Source organism: Chinchilla lanigera, unplaced genomic scaffold, assembly GCF_000276665.1.
Source record: "Chinchilla lanigera isolate Chin_1 unplaced genomic scaffold, ChiLan1.0 scaffold00141, whole genome shotgun sequence".
Taxonomy (NCBI): domain Eukaryota; kingdom Metazoa; phylum Chordata; class Mammalia; order Rodentia; family Chinchillidae; genus Chinchilla; species Chinchilla lanigera.
In genome coordinates, this window is record NW_004955542.1 from 2,934,747 (window position 1) to 2,955,965 (window position 21,219).

The 21,219-nt window shown below is 50.7% G+C and overlaps 1 protein-coding gene across 5 annotated transcripts in view; it reads left to right on the plus strand.

Annotated features, from left to right (window-relative positions):
* Col6a3 (collagen, type VI, alpha 3) overlaps positions 1–15,823 on the plus strand; it is an 81,387-nt gene extending 65,564 nt beyond the window's left edge. For all 5 annotated transcript variants that reach the window (XM_005411233.2, XM_005411235.2, XM_005411236.2 and 2 more), the window contains 8 exons: positions 990–1,086; positions 2,165–2,863; positions 4,029–4,131; positions 6,275–6,960; positions 8,175–8,438; positions 9,089–9,187; positions 14,159–14,323; positions 15,087–15,823. In XM_005411233.2, coding sequence (XP_005411290.1) covers positions 990–1,086; positions 2,165–2,863; positions 4,029–4,131; positions 6,275–6,960; positions 8,175–8,438; positions 9,089–9,187; positions 14,159–14,323; positions 15,087–15,133 — 2,160 coding nt within the window. In that variant the 3' untranslated portion in view covers positions 15,134–15,823. The remainder of the gene's footprint in view (positions 1–989; positions 1,087–2,164; positions 2,864–4,028; positions 4,132–6,274; positions 6,961–8,174; positions 8,439–9,088; positions 9,188–14,158; positions 14,324–15,086) is intronic.
* Positions 15,824–21,219: the final 5,396 nt, after the last annotated feature.

The window sequence follows — 21,219 nt, forward strand, 5'->3', positions numbered from 1 at the left end:
CTCTTCCCCAGCAGCCCGGGGGAGAATCTCCTTTCAGCGAGGCCCCCGAGGTACCCCAGTGTGCACCTCTGCACAGGCCTCTCCTCAGCTAGTGGATGGTGGGTCTGCAGGGCGGGAGCCCTGGCCCAGAGCGGGACCTTGGCCACCTGTCCACCTGCCCTTGGGAACCACAGAGACATGGCGTCCGTCCCTGCAGCTTCCTCTCCCGTGGGTTGAGGCTGGCATGGGCTGGTCTCCAGTCTCTCCCCTTCTAACCTGGGTATTCTGTGGTTTTATCGCTGCTGTGTCAGCAAGAGGCACACAGGCCATTGTCACTGTTTATTCTGCCAAACCGCAGGCAAGGCCAGGGACAGGAGACCAGGCTCAGGAGCCCAGCTTTGAACTTAGCCTCCCGCGGTGTGCTTCCGGGCAGGGCCCCTCCTGCCACCTTGCCTCGTGAGGGCTGAGAGACCGGAAGGAAGCACGTGTCATTCTGAACGGATTCCTCTGTTCATCCTCCACCCACTGAATGCAGTTATTCCCTAAATGAGTGCCGACTGCTGGCCTCGCGCCGGCCGCTGCGGTGGGCAGGGCTCGCCTGGCCCAGGAGCGATTTCCTCACCTGCACAGCCATTGTGCAGCCGCTTTTATTGCTGAAAACGGCCATCGAGTTCACATCCCCACCACTGGCTGGAGGACACGGGCACTGTGTACACACTGTCTAGCCTAACTCTCCAGAGGAGCCCAATAGGAAGGAGCCACCATCTCCATTTTACAGCCGAGATAATGGAAGCGGAGACAGGTTAAATCAGTTTGCACTGGGCTAGCAGAAAGAGCCAGGTGGGATTTGAGCCCAGTTTAGAACAAATGCTGGTTTCCTTTTACCCCCAGCGCCTCCCCTCCCACCTGCAGCCCCAGGGGCAGGACTGAGCCCTGTGAGGCTGGCGGGTGGGGCTCGGCTTGTCCCCCCGCTGTATGGTCAGCCTAGCGTGTCCTCTTGTTCACCCCAGATCAACAACACGGCGGTGGGGCACGTGCTGGTCCTGCCCGCGAGGAGGGACCTCAACGACTTCCTGAAGAACGTCCTCACGTGCCACGTGTGCTTGGGTAGGGTCTGCTGGCTGGGTTGGGGGGGTGTCTATCCAGCCACACTCATAGAGGATGACCTCTCTAGAGGGACATGAGAGGGAAGGGTTCTGATCTGTCTGGAGAGCTTCACTCACACGGAGGCACAGGGGCTCACGTTTTCCAGTGTGAGTGCCACCTAAGTAGCTTCCACGTTTAAAGTGGACCCTAAAACAGAGTGTCCCACTGACAGGCTCGCTGCATTTTCTAGGCCATGGGGGAGAAGAACGGAGAATTGAAATGTTTGGCTCAGGGACCGTTTAGAACATGTTCCTTCCAATAGTGGCAAAGAACTCGGGCAATGTTTCCTTTCTTATTTTTCAAAAAATTTTACTGATGGATTGCTCGGTGCTGGGGACTGAGCTACACTAGCTTCACACTGAGCTACATCCTCATCCCTTTTTAAAATGTATTTTTATTTCTTTATTCTGATTTTTATTAGTCTATGTCTGCAGCACCTAATGGCTGCATTCCTTGTGGGGTCGGGAAGCACAGAGCACAGCTTCATTCCTTTTATTCCCTTCCCCGCTCTGTCTCTTGGTCCCTTCCCATTTGCAAAAGGCCTCTCTCTCCCTTCCCTATTGTCTGTCTTTTATTTTGCTGTTTAATTTATTTGTACTTCAGGTTTTTCATGGGAGAGAAACCATGTGGTGTTTGAGCTTGTGTGTCTAATTTCTTTCACTTAACATTAAGGTATTAATTTTTTATTTTGAGACAGGGTCTCACTAGCTCACTAAGTTGTCCAGGCTGGGCTCAAACTTGCAATCCTCCTGCTTAAGCCTCCCAGATTACCTCCTCAGCTAGGATTACAGCCATGTACCACCATGCTCAACTTTCTTTTATATTTTTAAATGCCGGTATCCTGGTATAGCATAAAGGTTTCAGTTCACTAGTTTGTTTCATCCAGGGAGTGTCAGGTGATGAAAAGCAAACTCTGGCCACATGTAAACTCATGAGATATAAACAGTCTTCTCTCCTGTGTGGCTGACTTAATGTCCTAGACACTGGACAGGTTTGAGCTGCAGGACACAGAGTAACTTGGCCTCCTGCTTCCTTCTAGACATCTGCAACATTGACCCATCCTGTGGATTTGGCAGCTGGAGGCCTTCCTTCCGGGACAGGAGAGCGGCAGGCAGCAATGCGGACATTGACCTGGCATTCATCTTGGACAGCTCAGAGACGACCAGCCTGTTCCAGTTCAACGAGATGAAGAAGTACATCGGCTACGTGGTCAGGCAGCTGGACCTGAGCCCTGACCCTGGGGCCTCCCAGCACCTTGCCAGGGTGGCCGTGGTGCAGCACACACCCTACGAGTCCCTGGGCAATGCCAGCGTACCGCCCGTGCGGGTGGAGCTGTCCCTGACAGACTACGGCTCCAAGGAGAAGCTGCTGGACTTCCTGGGCCGTGGAATGACGCAGCTGCAGGGAGCCAGGGCCCTGGGCAGCGCCATCGAATACACCATCCAGCACGTGTTTGAGAGTGCGGCAAACCAGCGGGACCTGAAGGTCATGGTGCTGATGCTGACGGGTGAGGTGCGGGACGAGCAGCTGGAGGAGGCCCAGAGAGCCATCCTGCAGGCCAAGTGCAGGGGCTACTTCTTCGTGGTCCTGGGCATTGGCCGGAAGGTGAATGTCAAGGAGACGTATGGCTTTGCCAGCGAGCCCAACGACGTCTTCTACAAACTTGTCGATAAATCCACTGAGCTCAACGAGGAGCCGCTGATGCGCTTCGGGAGGCTTTTACCATCCTTCATTGGCAGTAAGTCCTGCATCACACGTACCCCAGCGGTGGCCTTCGGCTCCGTGCCCCCGGTCCCCGGGGAAAAGATAATCAGTGCGCTGGCGTGAACATGTCTGCTCATTCAGCAGGTCTGTTCGCACCGCCTGTGGCAGAAGTGCTTTCAGGTGCTGGAGTCAGCAGGAAGCACACCAGTAGATATCCACGGCCCTGCTACGCATGAGTTACCCAAATCTGGCCAGGCCCCTCCTAGCCACAAGGCACTGTGCTGTGCCAAGGAAGTTGCGTCAGTCTGGGCTTAGGTCCCAGCCTCACACTTGGACCTTTAGGGTCTTTGCTAATGGGGACCCCCTCCTGGGGCTGCTCCCCGACCCTGGTGGCAAATCCACAGTGCTCTCCAAAGCCCACCCGAGCTCCTGCCCACTGTGGGTGCCCCTCCCCCAGACCCCCGACACTGTCCTTAGGGCTTCTGTCACGTAGCCTGTTGGCCCGTGGTCCCTGCAGACCACACGCAGGTGGGGAGGTGTAGCCCTTTACCTTCCGCAGGGTGTAGGAGTCGGCGCAACTGAGCAATGCGGGAGGTCTATAAAGCATAAAAAACATATCCCTGCTGGATACTTACCAGTCAAGGAAAAGTTGAGGTCCATGAAAAGTGTACTCGTGTTTCTGAAGGTCTGTCCCGCAAAAGACTGAGGGAAAAATGTGGAGCAAATATAAGTTGTAAGTTTATCCAAGGGCATTGCTCCTGTCTTCAGAAGGTTAAAAAGTGTTGTACAACAAAGCACTGGGAAAAAAAACAAAACAAAGCAAAACAAAAAACAAAAATTGGAGAAATATTCAGTGTAATTGGATCATAATGCGATAGCCAGGGGTTGGAGCTTGTTAAACTTTTCACTTACATTTTTTTCTATTTTTGTCTTCGCTCTCATACTGAGTATTAGCTTTAACCTGGTCACTCAAATACCAACAAGTAGGACGTGCTGACTTAAGATGCTTGAGCACTGAGTACCATCCCATTTAAGATTTAAAATCACTGTGCTTGGCTTGTCTGGGAAAGTTAATTCATTTAACAAGTATTCATGGGGTGAGTGAATTTTATATGGTCTGTCTGACTCACGAGTGACTGGTTTTAACACCAGTGTGATTCACATTCAGCTGAAGTATTGTTTTCTCTGTTGCTATCTAGGTGAGAATGCTTTTTACCTGTCCCCAGACATCACGAAGCAGTGTGACTGGTTCCAAGGGGACCAACCAGCAAAGAATGGTGTAAAGTTTGGTCACAAACAAGTGTAAGTGATTATAGTTTTTGTCTCAAAAACTGTAGCGTGAGAGGGAAGGCAGCGATCCTCCAGCCGATCCCGGCCGTATTAAACACAGGGACACTGCCACGTGGAGAATGTGACTTTCTGAGTTCCCCTGGGTCATTCTTAAAGAATCAGCTGTATCAGTTAGTGTTTGCTGCATAACAAAATACCCAAAACTTACTGGCTTACAATAACAACTGTCTTTTACTTTGCAATTCTGTGGGTTTGTAATTCCTGACTGGGCCCTCCAGAGTGGTTCTCCTGGTCTCTCTTGACTCCCTTGTACAAAGGATGATCAAAAAAAATATACAATGAGTGTTTTAAATTTAAAAATGTATTACAATAAAAGATCAATTACCATGAAGCCCCTCAAAATTCTCCCTCTTGCTTCAGACACACCTATCCCATTGTTCTTGCCACTTTCTGAGGCAGTTCTGGAAGTCCTCTTTCATGAGTGTCTTTATGAAGTATGATCAAAAAATGTGGTGAATGCTGCTGCTAAAATGTCATCTAACAGAAAGGCAGGCTTGTAAAAAACATCGTAGTGTCCCCTCCTTCCCCTTATTTACTGGATGTGACACTGTGCAACTTCTAGCTCTTCCCCATGGTCAAAATGACCATGAAAGGTCAACGCTTTGAATCTGTTCAGGGCATCAAGACAGACATGAGAGGGCAACTAAAGACACTCAGGGAAGAGGACTCGCAGAGCTGCTTCAGAAAGTGGCAGGAATGATGGGATGAGTGTGCTTGAAGCAAGGGGAAGTATTTTGAGGGGGATTCATTGTAGTCTGCCTTGTACTGTAGTAATTTTAAAATTTAAACACACGTATTTTTCTATCACACTGTGCATGCTAGTGGTTGGCTGTTTGTGGTGTGGACGGCTGATCTAGGCTGCCCACAGCTATGATGGTTCATCTCTGCTTTATACGTCTCTTGTTCTCCAGTGGGCTGGCCTGGGCTCGTTCAGAGGTGGCCCAGCAGGTCTCCATGAGAGGAGTAGGAATATACAGGTCTCTTCAGACCTAGGCTAGACCTAGCATGCTGGTAACTTCTGTCACATTCTCTCGGCCAAAGCATTTCAGAGGCCCTCCTAGATTTAGGGATGGAGAGCTAGGGTGAGGGAGGATCTGACACATCACACTGTACAGGACACGAGGACAGAGAAGGCTACCTATCGGATGCACTCTATCATCAAGCAGATACCACAAAACTTCAAATGCTAAGTTACTCAGCACATTCTGTTTTCCTTGTGATAAGGAAGTTGATCCAAGTTTGGTGAGTATTCTGGAGGAATAATGAGGTCGGCTGAAGGCTGGAAGAATAGAGCCCATGAGCCAGCTCAGGCAGGACCAGCACGACAGTGCAGTGAGGTGTGACAGAGAGGGAGGAGGGCTCTCTTTGCCTACCCTGGAGGGCAGCCAGGAGTACCCTGAACCCTCACTCTCCAGGGGTCATTGGAGCCCACATCTTTGGGGCAAAGCCCAGAACCTCCACCTCCCAGCAAATCAGGACAGACACACCATAGTATTCTCTTAGGGATAGATTGATGGCACTTTCCATGAGCTCCATTTCTGAGGCCATGCCTGCCTGCACTCTTCTTCCTGGTGGAACATACACACCAATGCCTGTTGGTGCCATTTTGTCACTCCAGCGTCAGCCATTTTAAGAAGATATATTGAGTCCATTTTTGATGTTCCCAGTCTTTATGAAATCCATCCACACCAGGCGTGGTAGATTGTTTGGATGTCTGGCCTCACCTTCCCACTGCAAACCCTTCTCCCTGTCATGCCTTACATCCTTCAGCTTGTGCCTGTGTCCTCAGAGAAAGAGATTCCTGATCTCAGCTGAGTAAGCTGAAAATCACTGCCAAGGTGGCCAGATATCTTTGTAGACAATGTATGTTTCATTTTTAATGGCATTATATTTATATGCCGCTCAGTATCCTTTTTGGAGGCAAAAATTCTAAAAACAAGTTTAACATAGATAATACTGTACCTAGTCAGTAAACCTAGGGCATGTATTTTGCTAAGATAGCAAATGTCACAGAGCTCATGGGGTTGTCTTTGTGTAGTTCAAATAGCATGTGAAAGAAAGCGTGGTAGAAGTAATGTTTAATTTATTTTCACAGAAATGTTCCAAATAATGTTACTTCAAGTCTTACAACCAAGCCAGTGACCACAACGAGGCCAGTGACCACAACGAAACCGGTGACCACCACCACAAAACCAGCAACTATTGTAAATCTGCCACCTGCTAAGCCGGCTGCTGCAAACCCAGCTGCCACAAAGCCCCTGGCTGCAAACCCAGCTGCCACAAAGCCCCTGGCTGCAAACCCAGCTGCCACAAAGCCCCTGGCTGCAAACCCGGCTGCCACAAAACCCGTAGTTGCAAATCCGGCTGCCACAAAGCCCCTGGCTGGCAACCCAGCTGCCACAAAGCCCGTAGCTGCAAACCCGGCTGCCACAAAGCCCCTGGCTGCAAACCCAGCTGCCACAAAGCCCGTAGCTGCAAATCCGGCTGCCACAAAGCCTGTGGCTATGAACCCAGCTGCTACAAAGCCTGTAGCTGCCCAGCCTGTGGCAACGAACACAATCACAAGCAGACCTGCAGCAGTGGCGAAGCCAGTGGCTGCAGTGAAGCCTGCGGCAGCAAAGCCGGCAGCTGTGAGACCCCCGCCCCCTCCAGCAAAGCCAGCTTCCACCAAGCCGGAGGCCCCCAGGACACAAGCCAAAGCAGCTGCTGCCACCAAGCTAGAGGCTTTCCGGCCACAGGCCAAACCAGCAGCCCTCAAGCCAGCCGCTGCTAATCCCATGGGTAAGATGCCCTTCAAGATTCCTGCTTAGACAGCAGTAGAAATATGGCCATCACACTGGGTTTTGAACACCTGCATGGTTCATTCTAAAAGATACTGGCCCCAGAATGGCGTTGGCCGGACATTGCTTTTTTCTGTGCTAGAAAGCAGTCTTTATTTTATGACTCCTTTGAGGCAGGTGAGGCTCCAGCCCCTGGTGCCTCCTTCCTGGCCAGCCTGATCCTTGGCATGGAGGTTGAACTCTCCATTCTCTCTGGGATGTCAGTCTGTCCAGCCTACCTCCCCTGGAAACCCAGTTGTCTGAGCCTAGGTGGTGAGGTTCTAGGTGAAGTAGGTGTGGACCTCATACAGGGCATGAGAGGGAAAGAATGGGCCTGTTGCTGGTTCTCAGGCTTCAAAGCAGGTGTTTTTGTGCTTGGTTTCTGGAACCAGACACCCTTGTCCCCAGATGATGACTCAAAAAGATCTGGATGGACCCTCTGTAATCATAAGCTTTGTTCTATGCAGAGCACCAAGCTGCTTACTGTGGCAACGTTAGGGTATTTAGTCCAGCAAACTAAGTTGGAGCCCAGACTGTCAGCCCTTTCTCCTGGCTTGTGTGCCCACTCTGGCTGTGAGGAAAACATTAGCAGATACCAGAAACAGGTGGATTAATGAGGCCCAGGACACAATATTCCATCACTTCCTCAGGGAAGATGTTAGAGGGTTTCAAGCTCCAAAGGATGCTGAGGGAAGATAGTATGCACTCACGAAAAGGTGGAAATTGTCTGCCTGTCATGGGCAGAGAGAAGACACAGATCCCTTTAGAAGAATGTCACATCATGACCCAATATGTCAGAACTTCATATATTTTAAATTACAGGGCCCATTTTGCACTGAACCCTTAGCTGATAGGCATGTGGGACTGCATTTTCAGGCAGGTGCTGTGCCACTGAGCTACAACCCTGGCGGATTTTGCATTTTCAGAGTATGTCCTTAATAGCAAGATTTTCAGTGGGAAAAAAAGATGGTATGAATCCTCTTGATGACTACTGAGATCTTAAATTGCTATGAATTTCACATTTCATGCATGTGGATAGATAACAGGACCAATACTTGTCAGGAGCTTGAACAAGAAATTAGCTGCTCACCCAAATTTTGGCCCACTGTCCGTTGACGTCTCTGGGTGGGTGGACGTCATTTTTATCTGTGCATTCTGCTCTGATCTGTCTTTCAGTGAAGCCTGTGCCTGAAGTCCAGGTGTCTGAGGTCACAGAGAACAGCGCCAGACTCCGCTGGGAGAGGCCTGAGCCCTCCAGCTCTTACTTTTATGACCTTACTGTCACCTCAGCTCATGACCAGTCCCTGGTTCTCAGACAGAACCTCACGGTCACTGAGCGTGTCATTGGCGGCCTGCGGGCGGGACAGACGTACTATGTGGCGGTGGTCTGCTACCTGAGGTCGCAGGTCCGAGCCGTCTTCCGCGGCACCTTCAGCACGAGTGAGTTTGTGGCCCGTTCTGATTTCCATGGGGACTGTCAGTGGGACACAGCGGAAACAGTTCCTTGTTGAATCTATTCCGAAGTACCCCCAACACTCAAAAATAAAAATAAGCACTTTGGGTGCTTCGGTTGCACCCTAGCTTTAGAAAACAAATGGAATGGAAGACGGGGTCCAGGGGTGCTCCTGTGACATGGCTTTTGGGCCACACCAGGTGGCACCTGGGGAAACAGGACCTGGTGGGTTCTCTGCTGCCCCCACCTGTCCTCAGGGAGTGGAAAGCACCAGCCGAGCCTCTCCAGCCTTCCCTGACCTCTCACACAGCCCCCTCGCTCTGTCTGAGTGCTGGGAGACCAGTGCAGGACCCATCGAGTCCTCTTGTTCTGTTTCCTTAGTGCAGCAGAAGAGCTCGTGTAGGAGGTGGGAGGGTCCGGTCAGCAGCTCAGGGATTTCCTCCACTTGCCGTTAACACATGGCTCCGTTGTGCAGACTGCAACATAACTAGTGTGCACAGGGGCTCCTTGGATCTTTGTTTCCATGACTCACTCTTAGAGGAGAGGTTCACGATGAAGTGCAAACTTGTGTCAGTAACTGAGTCCTTGGCCTTCGGTTTCTGATTTACTTACTAGCTACACTGTTTTTCTTTTATAGAGAAAACTCAGCCTCCACCTCCACCACCAGCAAGGCCAGCTTCTAGTGCAAGCATCAATCTCATGGTGAAAACAGAGCACTTGCCTTTTACGGAAACAGGTGAGTTGCAAAAATATGAGGTCCACTGACGGCCCTGAGAAAGGGGTCTTCAGGAATTCTAACGCTTTGGAGGTACTGATTCTGGATCATCTGCCTGGGTCTGATTCTCAGGGGAGATTCCCACAGGGGCTCTGTGGTTTCACTCTGCGTACTCCCAGGTGTCAGTGGAGGTGGGCCCTCCCTGTCCTCAGACTCTGAGGGGTATTTGATGGGAGTCGCTGCAAGGTTCCTGGCAGAACCCAGACATCTGCTAGTTGCTCCCTCTGAGCTCCTACTGAGGCGAGAGCTGATCTGTGGTCTGTGGAGCTGCAGAGAGTAGGGTTTCATCCACCCAGTGATTTAACCTACTAAGAAACTGCTTAGGAGGATGAGGGCAACCGAGATTGGAACCATGCACTGCAGAGGTTTGGGCCTGGCCCGGGGCGCTCTGGCTCCTGTTCTCCGGCTTTGTCTCTTATCCCCTCCTGCGTGCCTTTGCCCTGGGCCGGCACAGGTTTCACGTGCAGTTCCTGGCTGCTGAGAAGTGACTTGGCCACTGGCAGCTGTGACCTCGTCTGGTCCAGCGATGGGACTCTGGGAGACCGGGCTGCCTTCAGCCAGTGGAATTCTAGCCTGGCCTCTTTGTCCTGTAGACTGATCACCGGAGTGGTCACCGTGTTTGGCTTAACAGTGCTTAGCAAAAGAGTTCATACTCACGTAACAGAGATCAAAATTCCACAAGGACTTGAGAAATAATATTGTTGTACTGACCTCCAGGCAAAGGTTTCTGCTTACTATGGGGAAAGTGCCACTCTTTGCTGGGTTGGCCCCAGTTAGGAGGAGGAAAGCATCTCTCATTACAGTGCTGATTCTCATGATTAATTATGATAAAAGACACTGACAGAGGCTTTTGTACTGTGCCAGATTAAGAGCGGCCATATTTAGTATGTGGGCAAAAGCATATGCTGACTGTGCATTGTCAGAGGCAACAGCACTTTATTTTTTGAGCTAATGTGTACACATTCCTCATTTACTCTTTCCCCCGTAAGCTTTTACATGATGTTTCTTGGTCTGTCTCACCCTTTCTGTGGAGCCCACCTTCCGTTCCGTTTCCATTTAACTCGGAGTCCACGGTTCTGAGTGTTTTCTAACTCCACGTCTTTGTTCCTTTGGGGCCTCCGGGGAGTGGAGGCTTTTTGCTTCTTTTAGATTGCTGCACTGCTTTCTACCGTGTCCGTGGAAGGTACCTGCTGCCTATGGGTCTGAAAGCCCCTCACAGACCACCTTCCACTTGGACCTCGGCAATCTAGGAAGAAGAGAACCACACTGGTGCCAGAACTGTTGCACCATCGATCTTTAATGAGAGCAAGCAAGGGGCCTGCTTATAGAACTGAAAACTCTTTAGTTGTAGTTTGCCTTTGGAGACAAACCTAGGAATTGGTCTATGTAAGAGACAGCTATGTGGTTTTCAAATTTCTCTTCTAATAGGCAATTCTTTCCTCAGTGTAAGTTTATGGAAAGGAGCCAGAACTTCATGGTAGATTGCATAAATCAATTTTACCAGCTTAGGGACTGTATAAAAAGTCTTGCCAAAAACTCTTCATGTGGTGACTGTCAGCTCAAACTCAAAACCTGGAGGTAGGCATGTGCAACAAGGGTGTGGTGAGGGGAGGAGAACTTGAGTTTGACCCTTTTGATATCTGCCCACGAGCAGCTCTGAGTCACATCAGAGGACTGTGGGCCTTTGTCCCTGCCCAGGGGACCCTGCAGTCCCCAGCCCTTCCTGATCCAGTCCTAGAAGGCTGCCCCACCCGAGGACTGGCCTCAAAGAACACACAGCTTTCCCCCGAAGATGAGGGCCGGGACAGCTGGGTGCTCACATCTGTGCAACTGTCTCCACTCGCTGGCTCACTTCACTCCTCACAGTGTGGGAAATATGAAATTTTCAGGAAATTTTGCTTCCTTGAGAGCATATGTGTGGAATAACTGGTGGGCGGCAAGATCTGGGGAATTTCTGGTTCTCTTATGTGTGGGCCAGAGGAACAAGAATGTCTAAACACGGTTTCGTTACCATAAACAGCACGATCCTGAAGCACGAGTCTGGTAGGCCGCTCTGTTCTTCCATGTGGAGTTGCAAGTTTCAGGAAGAGGGAGGTGGTTTCCACGGAGACCTTTGACACGCATCTCTGTGGTCAGAGGAGAGTTTGAAATTGGGCTTGTTTCTCCATCAAAGCTCCAGGTCCTTTGACACAGATGAAGCTAAAACCTGTCTCTTTCACTTTGGTGGGTAGACATGTCCAAACGCAGGGTGTGCATGGTCTGCTAGTTCACGTGTGTGTGTGTGCGTGCGCGTGTGTGTGTGTGTGTGTGCACACGCGTGTGTATGTGCTCACGTACGCTGCCCAGCGATTCAAGGCTGGATGAGGTACAGAGTCCCTGTTTTCCTTAAGGGCAAAGCCCTGCACAGCTTGTCTCTGTAGCCCCCACACTGACAAAGCGGCTCTCTGCCTGGAGAAGGAACTTACCACACGTCGGCTCAGTGAACACTGCGTGTGCCCACATTTGCGAGACAGTTCTGCAGCTCTTTTTGAATTGAGTTGATTGAATATTTACTTTAAAATGCTTGATGATCAAAGTGGATAACAGAAGAGGAGGGCAGTCAGGCTCCCACTTTCCCGTTCTCCCCTCTTGCCTTCCTCTTTGTCATTTTAACATATTTTCTTAGGGAGGGGTTAAAATATTTTAATGATATTTATATGTCTAGAGATAGAGGAGTGGCAACTAGAAACTATTTCTTAAATAACCTTAAAAACATACTAACTGCATTCTTAGTTCTGGTGTGCATAGCCTGCACCCAACTGTCAATTACTGTAATATGCGGCATTGCTTGGAAGATGTGTTTCCTAGAGAAAAGTCTCTACCAGAGAGAAACTGATCTAGACTGTGATTCTAGGTGCAGGCTGATGACCGCGTTCCCTCCTTCTGTCTCCTAGGCTGCCATTAGCATGTCAAGAATAAATAAAGAGGAGAAGATTAGTGAACACACAGCCAAACCCTGCGGGGTTGCACCCAGAGGGGCCACCTCGTTTTAGAGGGAAGACGCAACTTCCATGACCTGAACCTCAGTGTTCCAGGGAAAAGTCCGGGTTAATCTCCACAAGGCCCGGCCATCTCCCTCTGCACTGCGGGATGCTGTAATCATTTCTGCCTTAGTAGGGCTTTGTAGGCACTTGCAGGTGTAGCTAAGGAGGAGCCCCCAAAGCAGTGGGTCTTGGAAGTCAGGATGGTGCGGGCTTAAAACTGAAAGGTATCCTAAGAAGAGGAGCTCTCCCACTTCCATGCCTTAGAAACAGACTCCTGGAGTTCTGGCTTTGCAGTTTGGGGCCTCATGTGCATTTGTCCGCACTGACAGTGCCCTCTCACCCCGCCGGCCAATCTCAGTCGGAATTCCTGTTGGAATAAGGGTGGAAGGGCAGGAGCAGTGGTTTGGCTCTGGTGAGCTCGGGTGCACACTGAAGGAGGCTGGAGAGACCAATGGTCAGGGACCAGCGCATCTGCTGTGATGCCCCCCACCGCGGGTGTGCTGGGTCCGGGCGGACTTGAGACTGCGTGAGAAAAGCCTGGGGAATGTGACCTGAGACGGCCCACCGTGACCCAGAACAAACGTGGGCCAGCTGGGGCAGGTGCTGGGTGACCTGAAGAAGGATGAGGCGTTGCACCCCAGCCTGCCTTCTAAGTCCCCTCCGTGATGTTCCTTGAGAGTGGGCATTCCCCAGCCGCGGCACGCTGGGCGGGAAGGAGGTGGTTTTTGTACGTCGTCCTCATCTCCTCATGGCTCCCTTGGGTCTTCAAAGGTCCTTGACGGGGCTGCTGGGATTGAAAGGGTCTGAAGGAAGCTGTCACAGTTGTGGAGCCACCAGCCCTCCCTACAGGGCCCAGTGAGCCTGGGTCTTGGTCCCGGGTCCCACGTGCCTTGGAGTCCGGTCCAGCACAGCCACCCCAGCTGTGATCAGCAAAGCAGCACCCGGGTTTCCCTTCCTTTTTGGTGCCAGTCAGAACTGCAGGTGCCCACCTTCTCTGTGGGCAGACACAGCCCACCCTGCGGGGTTTCAGGGCCAAAGGGACAGCAGCTCCTCCTGTGGGGAGTTGGAAGATTCAGGCCGCCGAGCCGCTCCTGCAGACATGCAGCATTATGTGCCGCTGATAACGTTTTGTTGCAGAAGGCTTAGGGCTTCCAGGCGTTCAGATAAGGCCGGCATCTGCACCTCTCTTTCCCAGCACAGCCAGAAAGCTCTGCAAACACAGGCCCGCACGTGTAGACTGTCAAGTTCCCCCTGCAGACGTGGTGGGGACCCCATGTTCCTGCTCGGCCCCCTGCAGAAATGTGCATCGGGACAGAGACTTCCTGCCAGAGGGAGGGTGCCCCTCGGTGTCCCCGAGAGTCTGCTGTGGGGGGCGTTACTGTCCTGGGTTTCAGTGACTTCCACGCTTGCTCCTGCTGGTACTTGTCAAAGCTGGCCGGTGGGGCGGGCACTCGGCTCCGCACAGGAGCTGCTGCTTCCGCTTCACCTTTAACTTTCCGTCTCTCCGGCTTGTCAGGAACGGTGCCAGCTTATTTTTGAATTATACTTTGAAGGAATTTAAATGCCGTTTTGCCAAGGAGCGAAAATAATGAAAAAGCTCCGTAGTGTCAAAATTCCGACAGAGACAGAGGACAGAGAGTGGACTCCATTTTCAGTGATCCGACAGGACAGCTTACCCTCAGGGCTCCGAGCGTGATTCATGAATGCCTTTCATACACAGGGCGTGTTTATCCCTCACAAGCACACGTGCTTATTCCGTCCGTGCATCAGCGAGGACGCTGAGGCTCAGGCGGGAGGAGGGGCTTTCCTCCGAGAACCGCTTGTCCTCCCGGCCGGAGTGCTGCGGGCCCCAGAGCTGGGAGTGACGCGGATGGTCTAACTGGGCTCTGTCCTCCGCTTGTATTTACAGATATATGTAAGCTGCCCAAAGACGACGGGACGTGCAGGGACTTTGTGCTAAAGTGGTACTATGACGTGAAGACAGAAAGCTGTGCGAGGTTCTGGTACGGCGGGTGTGGCGGAAACGAGAACAGATTTCACTCGCAGCACGAATGTGAAAAGGTTTGCCCCTCCGGTGAGTGCTTCTCCTTCACGCTTGCGGCTGTTGTAAGTTAAGACAGGAAATCCAGCTCAGAGATTCACCTTTGAAAAATGTTTGAACCCCAACGACCCTGATACAGCTGAAAAAGAAGATAAATTGCATCCACAGACAGGAAGACGTTCAAATAAAACACATGAAAAAAGATAAAATTTCACACAAAAAACCCACATGACATTACTTTTTTGAATTGTCTTTCTGTTTCCTCAAAACATACATTTGTGATAATGAAGAAACACATGGCCGACTACTTAACATCCTTCAGAAATGTTACCAAGTTCTGGTTATTCACAAACTATCACACCAAATGTAATTATTAGAAAAATAAGATGATGGCCAGTTATAGACAGCACTGAAGATAAGTACCTGCATATGTTCATCTCTAGAGAGTTCTGCTCCCTATAAATAATAATATTGATATCAGGGCCTCCAGTACCTCTATGGTATTGGGCAACACTATGGGTGACAGAATAAAAGCCGACTGGCTCGGAGCCTGTGGGCCGCTCCAGAGGGGAGAAGGCAGTTTGCCTGGGGCTGGCAGATCCTGCAGGGCTGGGGGGAACTCAGGCTGCACAAAGCCCCAGCCCAGGCCCACGTGGTCACGGGAGCCAGTGCCGGTGATGAGCAGAGAGGGACAAAGGCGTGCAGACCAGGGGTGTGGCTGGGTCACTACACATGCGCTGCGCTTCGTGGTCACTAACGTGACTATTTCCTGTCCTCTCCCCTCCCCTGCCTCTAGGCTCAGTGCTCCCCAAACCCGGAGTCATCAATGTGATGGGAACCTAGGCTGGCTGGCCGCAATACATACCTCTGGAGAAGAAGGAGGCAGCCATTCGTAACTCTTCATCTTCGTCTTCGTAGAAGGTCCGGGTAGATTCCCTGGCTCTGTGCCGTTTCATGCTTTGATTGACACTCGGACCCAGAGGAAGCCTTCTGCCGCACGACCTGTCAATTTGGTGCTAAACGTGTCTGTGGAGCCCTGGCTCTCTGTCTCCAGGCAGTTACATCGTATACTTTGAATGTTGTGTAGTAGTTAGCCACTGCTGGTGTGTATGTGAACACCCCTGGAAGCCCCGGCGCCGTCTGGAGTTTGTGTTGCGCCTGTTCCAGGCAACGCAAGGTCTAGAAAATTGCCCCTGACGTCCAGCACCTCTATATACTTCCGCTTGGTTCATCCCCCTTACTTAAGCGCAACTTTAGATGGAGGAACGAGAGTCCCACACTTTCACCCCCACACCCAGTTTCCTGGGTGAGCCTTTGGGCCGATTTTCTTTTTCCAAATTCTCTAGCAAATAATCTGGTGAGGGGGAAGCAGCATCCCTTGACCAGTGTGCACTGTTGGGACCAACGCCTTAATTGAAGAATTCAAAGAAAGCCATAAGAGAGAATATTTTTGGCATTCCTCTAATTTTTTTTTCTTTTGAGTGAGGGGGATGGGGTTTAATTTTAATTTTAAAATTTTTAGGAAATTTATACAAAGAAACTTTTTAATAAAGTATATTGGAAAGTGGAGTGCGTTTGTCATTCTTGGTGGTCTTGTTTCTGTAGAGGCCCTAGGCTGGGGATGGTGGCCGAGCTCTGGCCTCTGGTCCTGGCATTGGCATTGCCCTGTGGTTTCAGTGGACAGGCAGAGACATCTGTGGGACAGGTGCCTGGAGCCAGTGGAGCCCAGCGCCCTTCTGTCATGGTCCAGCCTCCTGTGCCAGAGCCCAGCAGCCCCAGGACAAGTGGAGCCTGGAGCCCTTCTTGTCTCATGAGCAGGACTGGCTTCTGCTCTTGCCCCAACCCCAGAGCCCCAGCCTCCCTCCCTGTCCCCGTCTCTGCAGTACTTGTTCCCAGCTCACAATGGCTTTGTCCTGGCTCCCCACCCCTTCCATCTCCGCTCGTGCCTTTCCCTGCCCCATCTCTGAAGACCCATTTTTATGGCTGAAGCCAGCACAGTGGAGCCACAAAGGGCTCATAATGGTTCTGAATTCCCTTCACATCTGTCTTTGAGCTAGGAGGGAAGTGGATGCTTGGGGACTTCCTCAGTGACACCTGTCTCAAAGCACCACACCCCACAGGCCCAGTGCCCAGGTCAGCTTGTCTGGGGCCTCCCTCAAGCTGCGCACATGCGGGCCAAGCTCATTCCACTGGAGCAAAGGACGTTTGTGGTGAGGCCAAGGAGGGAGCCTTGGGGTGCAGCTGATGAGGTGGAAAATGGAAGAAGTCTATGGGGCTGTGAGGGCTGGGATGAAGTGCCTCAAACCAGGCAGTGTAAATCAGCAGTGGTGTATGCTCTTACAGCTTTCACGGCTGTCTTCCACCATGAAGGTATCGGCAGAGCTGTGCTTCCCCAAGACACAGGAAAGCACCCCTCCTTGTCTCTGCCTACTTGCTGGTGGTGCCTGCCATCTTGGGCCTCTTTGGCTTGCAGCTGTCTCCCACCAGCCTCGGTCTCAGCCATCCCACATCTGTGTCTTCTCTCTGTATCTTGTTCTCCACGTCCTTCTCATGAGGACACCAGTCATACTGGAGGAGGCCATACGCAAGTATAAGGACACATTTTGAGATCCTGGGATCAGGGCTTTCCTGTCTCTTTTCTTGGTCAGTGACACTTCTCAACCCCAGGATGCAACCCTAGCATTTTCCGTACCTGCTCCGACCACCACCATGTTGATCAACCACTCCCACTAGGGAGCAGCTCCAGTGATGAGACCTCAGCTGGAATCTGTCATCTCCTAGACATCCTCATTATTAGAATGGTCACTATTGGATTTCAGGCCTGGGTCCTGTTCATCTTAAAATTTAAATCTCAAATTCCATTCAAAACCTCTCTATTGTTAAACTTGACGAGGCTCAACTCGAGGTCCAGCCTGGGGTTTGGATGGAAGAATCCATGGCCTGACCTCTGATGCCTCCTGCTGGTGCTCCAGGCCTGCAGAGATCCTGAACTTTGCTGAGGTCTGCTGCTCTCTTTCCCTGCTCCCCTGCCCTTGGCTATGCCAACTTCCTAATGGGGTATGTGCTGCTTCTCTGGAGGAATCTGTGGGGACCCGGTCTGGGGGATCTGGCTGTTAGTGAATTTCTTCCTCTTTCTCCATAGCTCCTTATAAGGGAAATCCACCCTACAGATTCTTGTGCTAGGTCCCTTTATCAGTAGACCACTGCACATAAGAGGTTGGTTCAAGTCTAGCTCCTTCTTGGGTCACTAATTCATAGGAAACTCACATGGCCTTGGCACACCGACTGGCTCCCCCTTCTGCTCACCCACTGCGTTCCTTCTGCAGGCCCTGTGGTCGGGTGTGCGGCCAGTGGAGAGCTGTCTCCAGCCCTTGACTCAGTGGTAGTGGGGAGGAATGAGTCAGACCATTGCACCGTTCTCCAACTTTGAGTGTTTTCTTAAGGTTTTGTAGGGGCCTGGCTTTGGGGAAAGGACCAGATGAATGCCCATCCGTTGTCCATGGGACATGAGGGGAAGTATGTGGCCTCTTTGCAGAAGTACTGCTTGGCCTTTACAAGGCCACCAGGGCCTTTCACCTTGGTCCTCTTCCATCTCAGCAGCAACGTGGTAGACTTAGTTTAGTGCTCGGAGCTGTGGCTCTTGGTGGTCAGCTCTGGGAAACCAGCCTACCAGGCTCCCAACACCAACCCTTATAGGGACTTAGAGAGCAGCGAGCTCTGGGCCTAGTGATGGGCTGGGCCCTGTGTTTCTCCTAGTGATTTCCTTACCAGAGATATAAAATGGATATACTGTTGTCATGACCTGGTGTTATTTCTGAGTTATCCTCAAAGCCCCTAGGACTAAGGATTTAGGTACAAGTGGTTTATTTGGGAGGCAAAGGAAATCACTGAGCAGCTGGGAGTGGAGAGTGAGACAGGAAGGGAAGGACATCATTAAGTGTGGGCTGTTGGTTCCCACAGGGGGCCCAGGCACACACACATTTGCACACACACTGGCTATGGGGTCTGGCGTGTCGGAGAATGTTCTTGGAAAAGCCACCCATGCTCAAATGTGGACCTCAGGAGCACAGAAAAGTGGTCAAACCCAAAGTGTGTGGCTAGGACCCCAATATTTGTGACATTAGGGGTCTGTTTCAGGGATGCTACAAATAAGCTGGGTGAGTTCACTCACTTGCATTTGCTCCCAAGACAGGGCCCTGTGTTCTTGTCCTGCCTCCTGTTGCCAGGATGCCCACCTCACTGCTCCAGTTCAGGTCACTCCATCTGTCCACTGTCTCTCTTTCCTGTCCAAGGGCTCCTCAAGGCTGCTGGGAAAATCATACCCGGGGCCTCATCCAAGACTGGACAATAGGAGATGACAGAAGCCTACGTGAGTGACTGGTGACCAGCCGTGTCCCAGCACACATGGGAGGAGATAAGGGACATAGGCAGTGGATGACGGTGGGCCGTATGGACCTGAGACAGCCAGTGAGAGGTGCGGTGTTCAGGGCTCTGAGAAACTGTGCAGTGTGCTGAGCACCCAGAGCAGGAATAGACTGCTGAGATGATCAGAGAATAGAGCTGTGATGTCCCAGAGGAATGGTTTCATGGGAATCATATCTGGTGCCCACGAGAAGGGTGTGATGGAGATCCAGGAGTGAAAGTTGGCCTTCATAACCAGAGCAAGCACCAAGAATGTGGACGAAGAGGGTTTGTGGAACTGGGAGCGAGGGCATAACACAGCTCTTCTCTACAGTTTCAGGTCTTCAGGGCAAACAGGGGCTGGCAGGAGCTGGAGGACCTCAGGGTCTCGCATGAGAGGGAGGCACTGTGATTCCTGCTTTTGCTGGCAGGAAATGAGGACTTTCCTCAACTGGGGGACGAGGTGGGTTGCAGGTAAACTCAAATGCCAACATGGGGCTGGTGGCTATGGCTCTAAAGTGACACTGGTCTTCTTAGCCGGATGATTTTTCACCAGTGGCTTTGGTGCAGGCCCAAGGAAAGCAGCAGACAGTGGTGGCTCTTAGATACCAGGAGGAGACTCTGTGGCAGTGCAGGTGGTGGTAGGAGATTGCAGGGACTGGTGCCTTATAGTCCAGGATGTGACTTGGACAAGAATGACTGAGTTGGAGTATAGGGACAGTTGTTAGCACTGAGAAAGCCCCAGAACTGAGAGGGTAGAGGTGAGTAGACTGTCTTTATGAAGACTGAGACTCCAGAAAAGGGTAGTTGGTAAAGAAGGGGGACAGGGAGGTGGTAGATGAGAAGTAGTGGGTGGGGCTGTGCTGGACAGCAGGGGTTTCAAGATCGTAGTGGGTTTGAAGAAGGACAAGAGGTGGCTTGGAAACAGAAATGGTATAAAGAAGGCATCCATCCCCATGCTGGGTCTTTTGGTATGGCGTGGCATGACCGAGAACACAGCTGCCACTGAAGAGGGCCACAAAGCCCTGCCCGATGGTTGGGGTTGGGTAGGGAAAGGCGGTGAGGCAGGGTTACGCAGCAAGTTCTCACTGGAAATGGCCCCAGGACCGGGTTTAACATCTTTCTCACTCTCTGCAGGGCCACTGGAGACTGGCGTCTGATCATTTCCTGTCTGACCTTCACCGCGGTCCAGCACAGACACCTTAACCCTGTCCACCACATAGTCCACTGTTGCTGTCTGCATGTCCCTGGTAACTACTGCTGTCCCTCCTTCAGGCCCTCTGCTTTAAGCATCCTCCTTCTGAGTGACCTCTGTTCCTGGAGTGTTAAGGGATGCTAACCCAACTCCAAGAGGGGCTTCTGCAACTGAAGGAAGAGGTCCTCTGGCTACTTCTTCCTCAGGGGGGAATCATGCTGCTCTTCCATTTTTTTTTTTTTTGTCATTTTATCTGATGTGAATCAGGAACTAATTTTATCCCCAAACTAGATTGATAAATATGAGGGAAAGGCTAGGGCTAAACCAGCTTCACTTCCCTCAGGTATGAGTGTTTACCTGAGCTCAGCCTCCTTTCTTACCCCTTACCCTCTGTGAAGGAAGGCAGGACAGCCCCACATGGCATTATAACTCTGCGTCTGCCACACATTTGTGACAAATGGATATCTTGCTGAAGGCTTATAAAGAAAAATCCTCTATGATTTGAATTCATACAAATGCTTTTAAACAGGTTTTCTTATCCCTAGAGTTCCTCTCCTCCAATAGTTACCTCAAATCTCTCTCTTCTTCCCTCTTCCAGCTGCTCACCATCTCCATCCCCACAAGGAGTTCTGACCTGACCCTGGACTTGGGCACTTCACTTAGGATAAAGTCCCTGAGCAATGGTGGGTGGTGGCCATCTTGCTTCCTGGCAAGCCATCTTGCTTCCTGGCAGCCATCTTGTTTCCTGGATTTCTCTTGCGTCTTACATGGTGCATATGGAATTTGTTCAACCTATCAGATTTTTAAAAATAAGCTTTACATTCAATAATATGTAATTTTTGAAACACTTTACATACAAATAAAGACATTTATGTATATGTACTGATTGATGAGTTTCCACAGATGAATCTTTTTCTAATTTTTTTATTTTAGAGAAAACAGTACAAAAAAAGAACAATAGCAAAATACAAGCACACAAAGCAAAGGCATTAAAAAGATACAGGGTTTCAAACCAAATGATAGAGATTAACAGTGGTTGTTATATTACATAATGTTATCTTCAACGAAGTTGCTCAGATAACCAGATGTAAGAATAGAAGACTGGTCAAATCATTAAAGCGGATAAGAAATTAATAATTTAAAAGAACATTAGAGACAATACATAGTGTCACTAGGCAGGATTGTAGGAATTCACCAATGAATGCTATACTGCAAATTGCTGTGGTCACATAAGTTGCTCAGATTACCAGGTACAGGCATGCAAAATTGGTCAAAATATTAAAAAAAAAACCAACTTTTAATCAGTAACTGTTCCCCTCAACAAACCATCAGA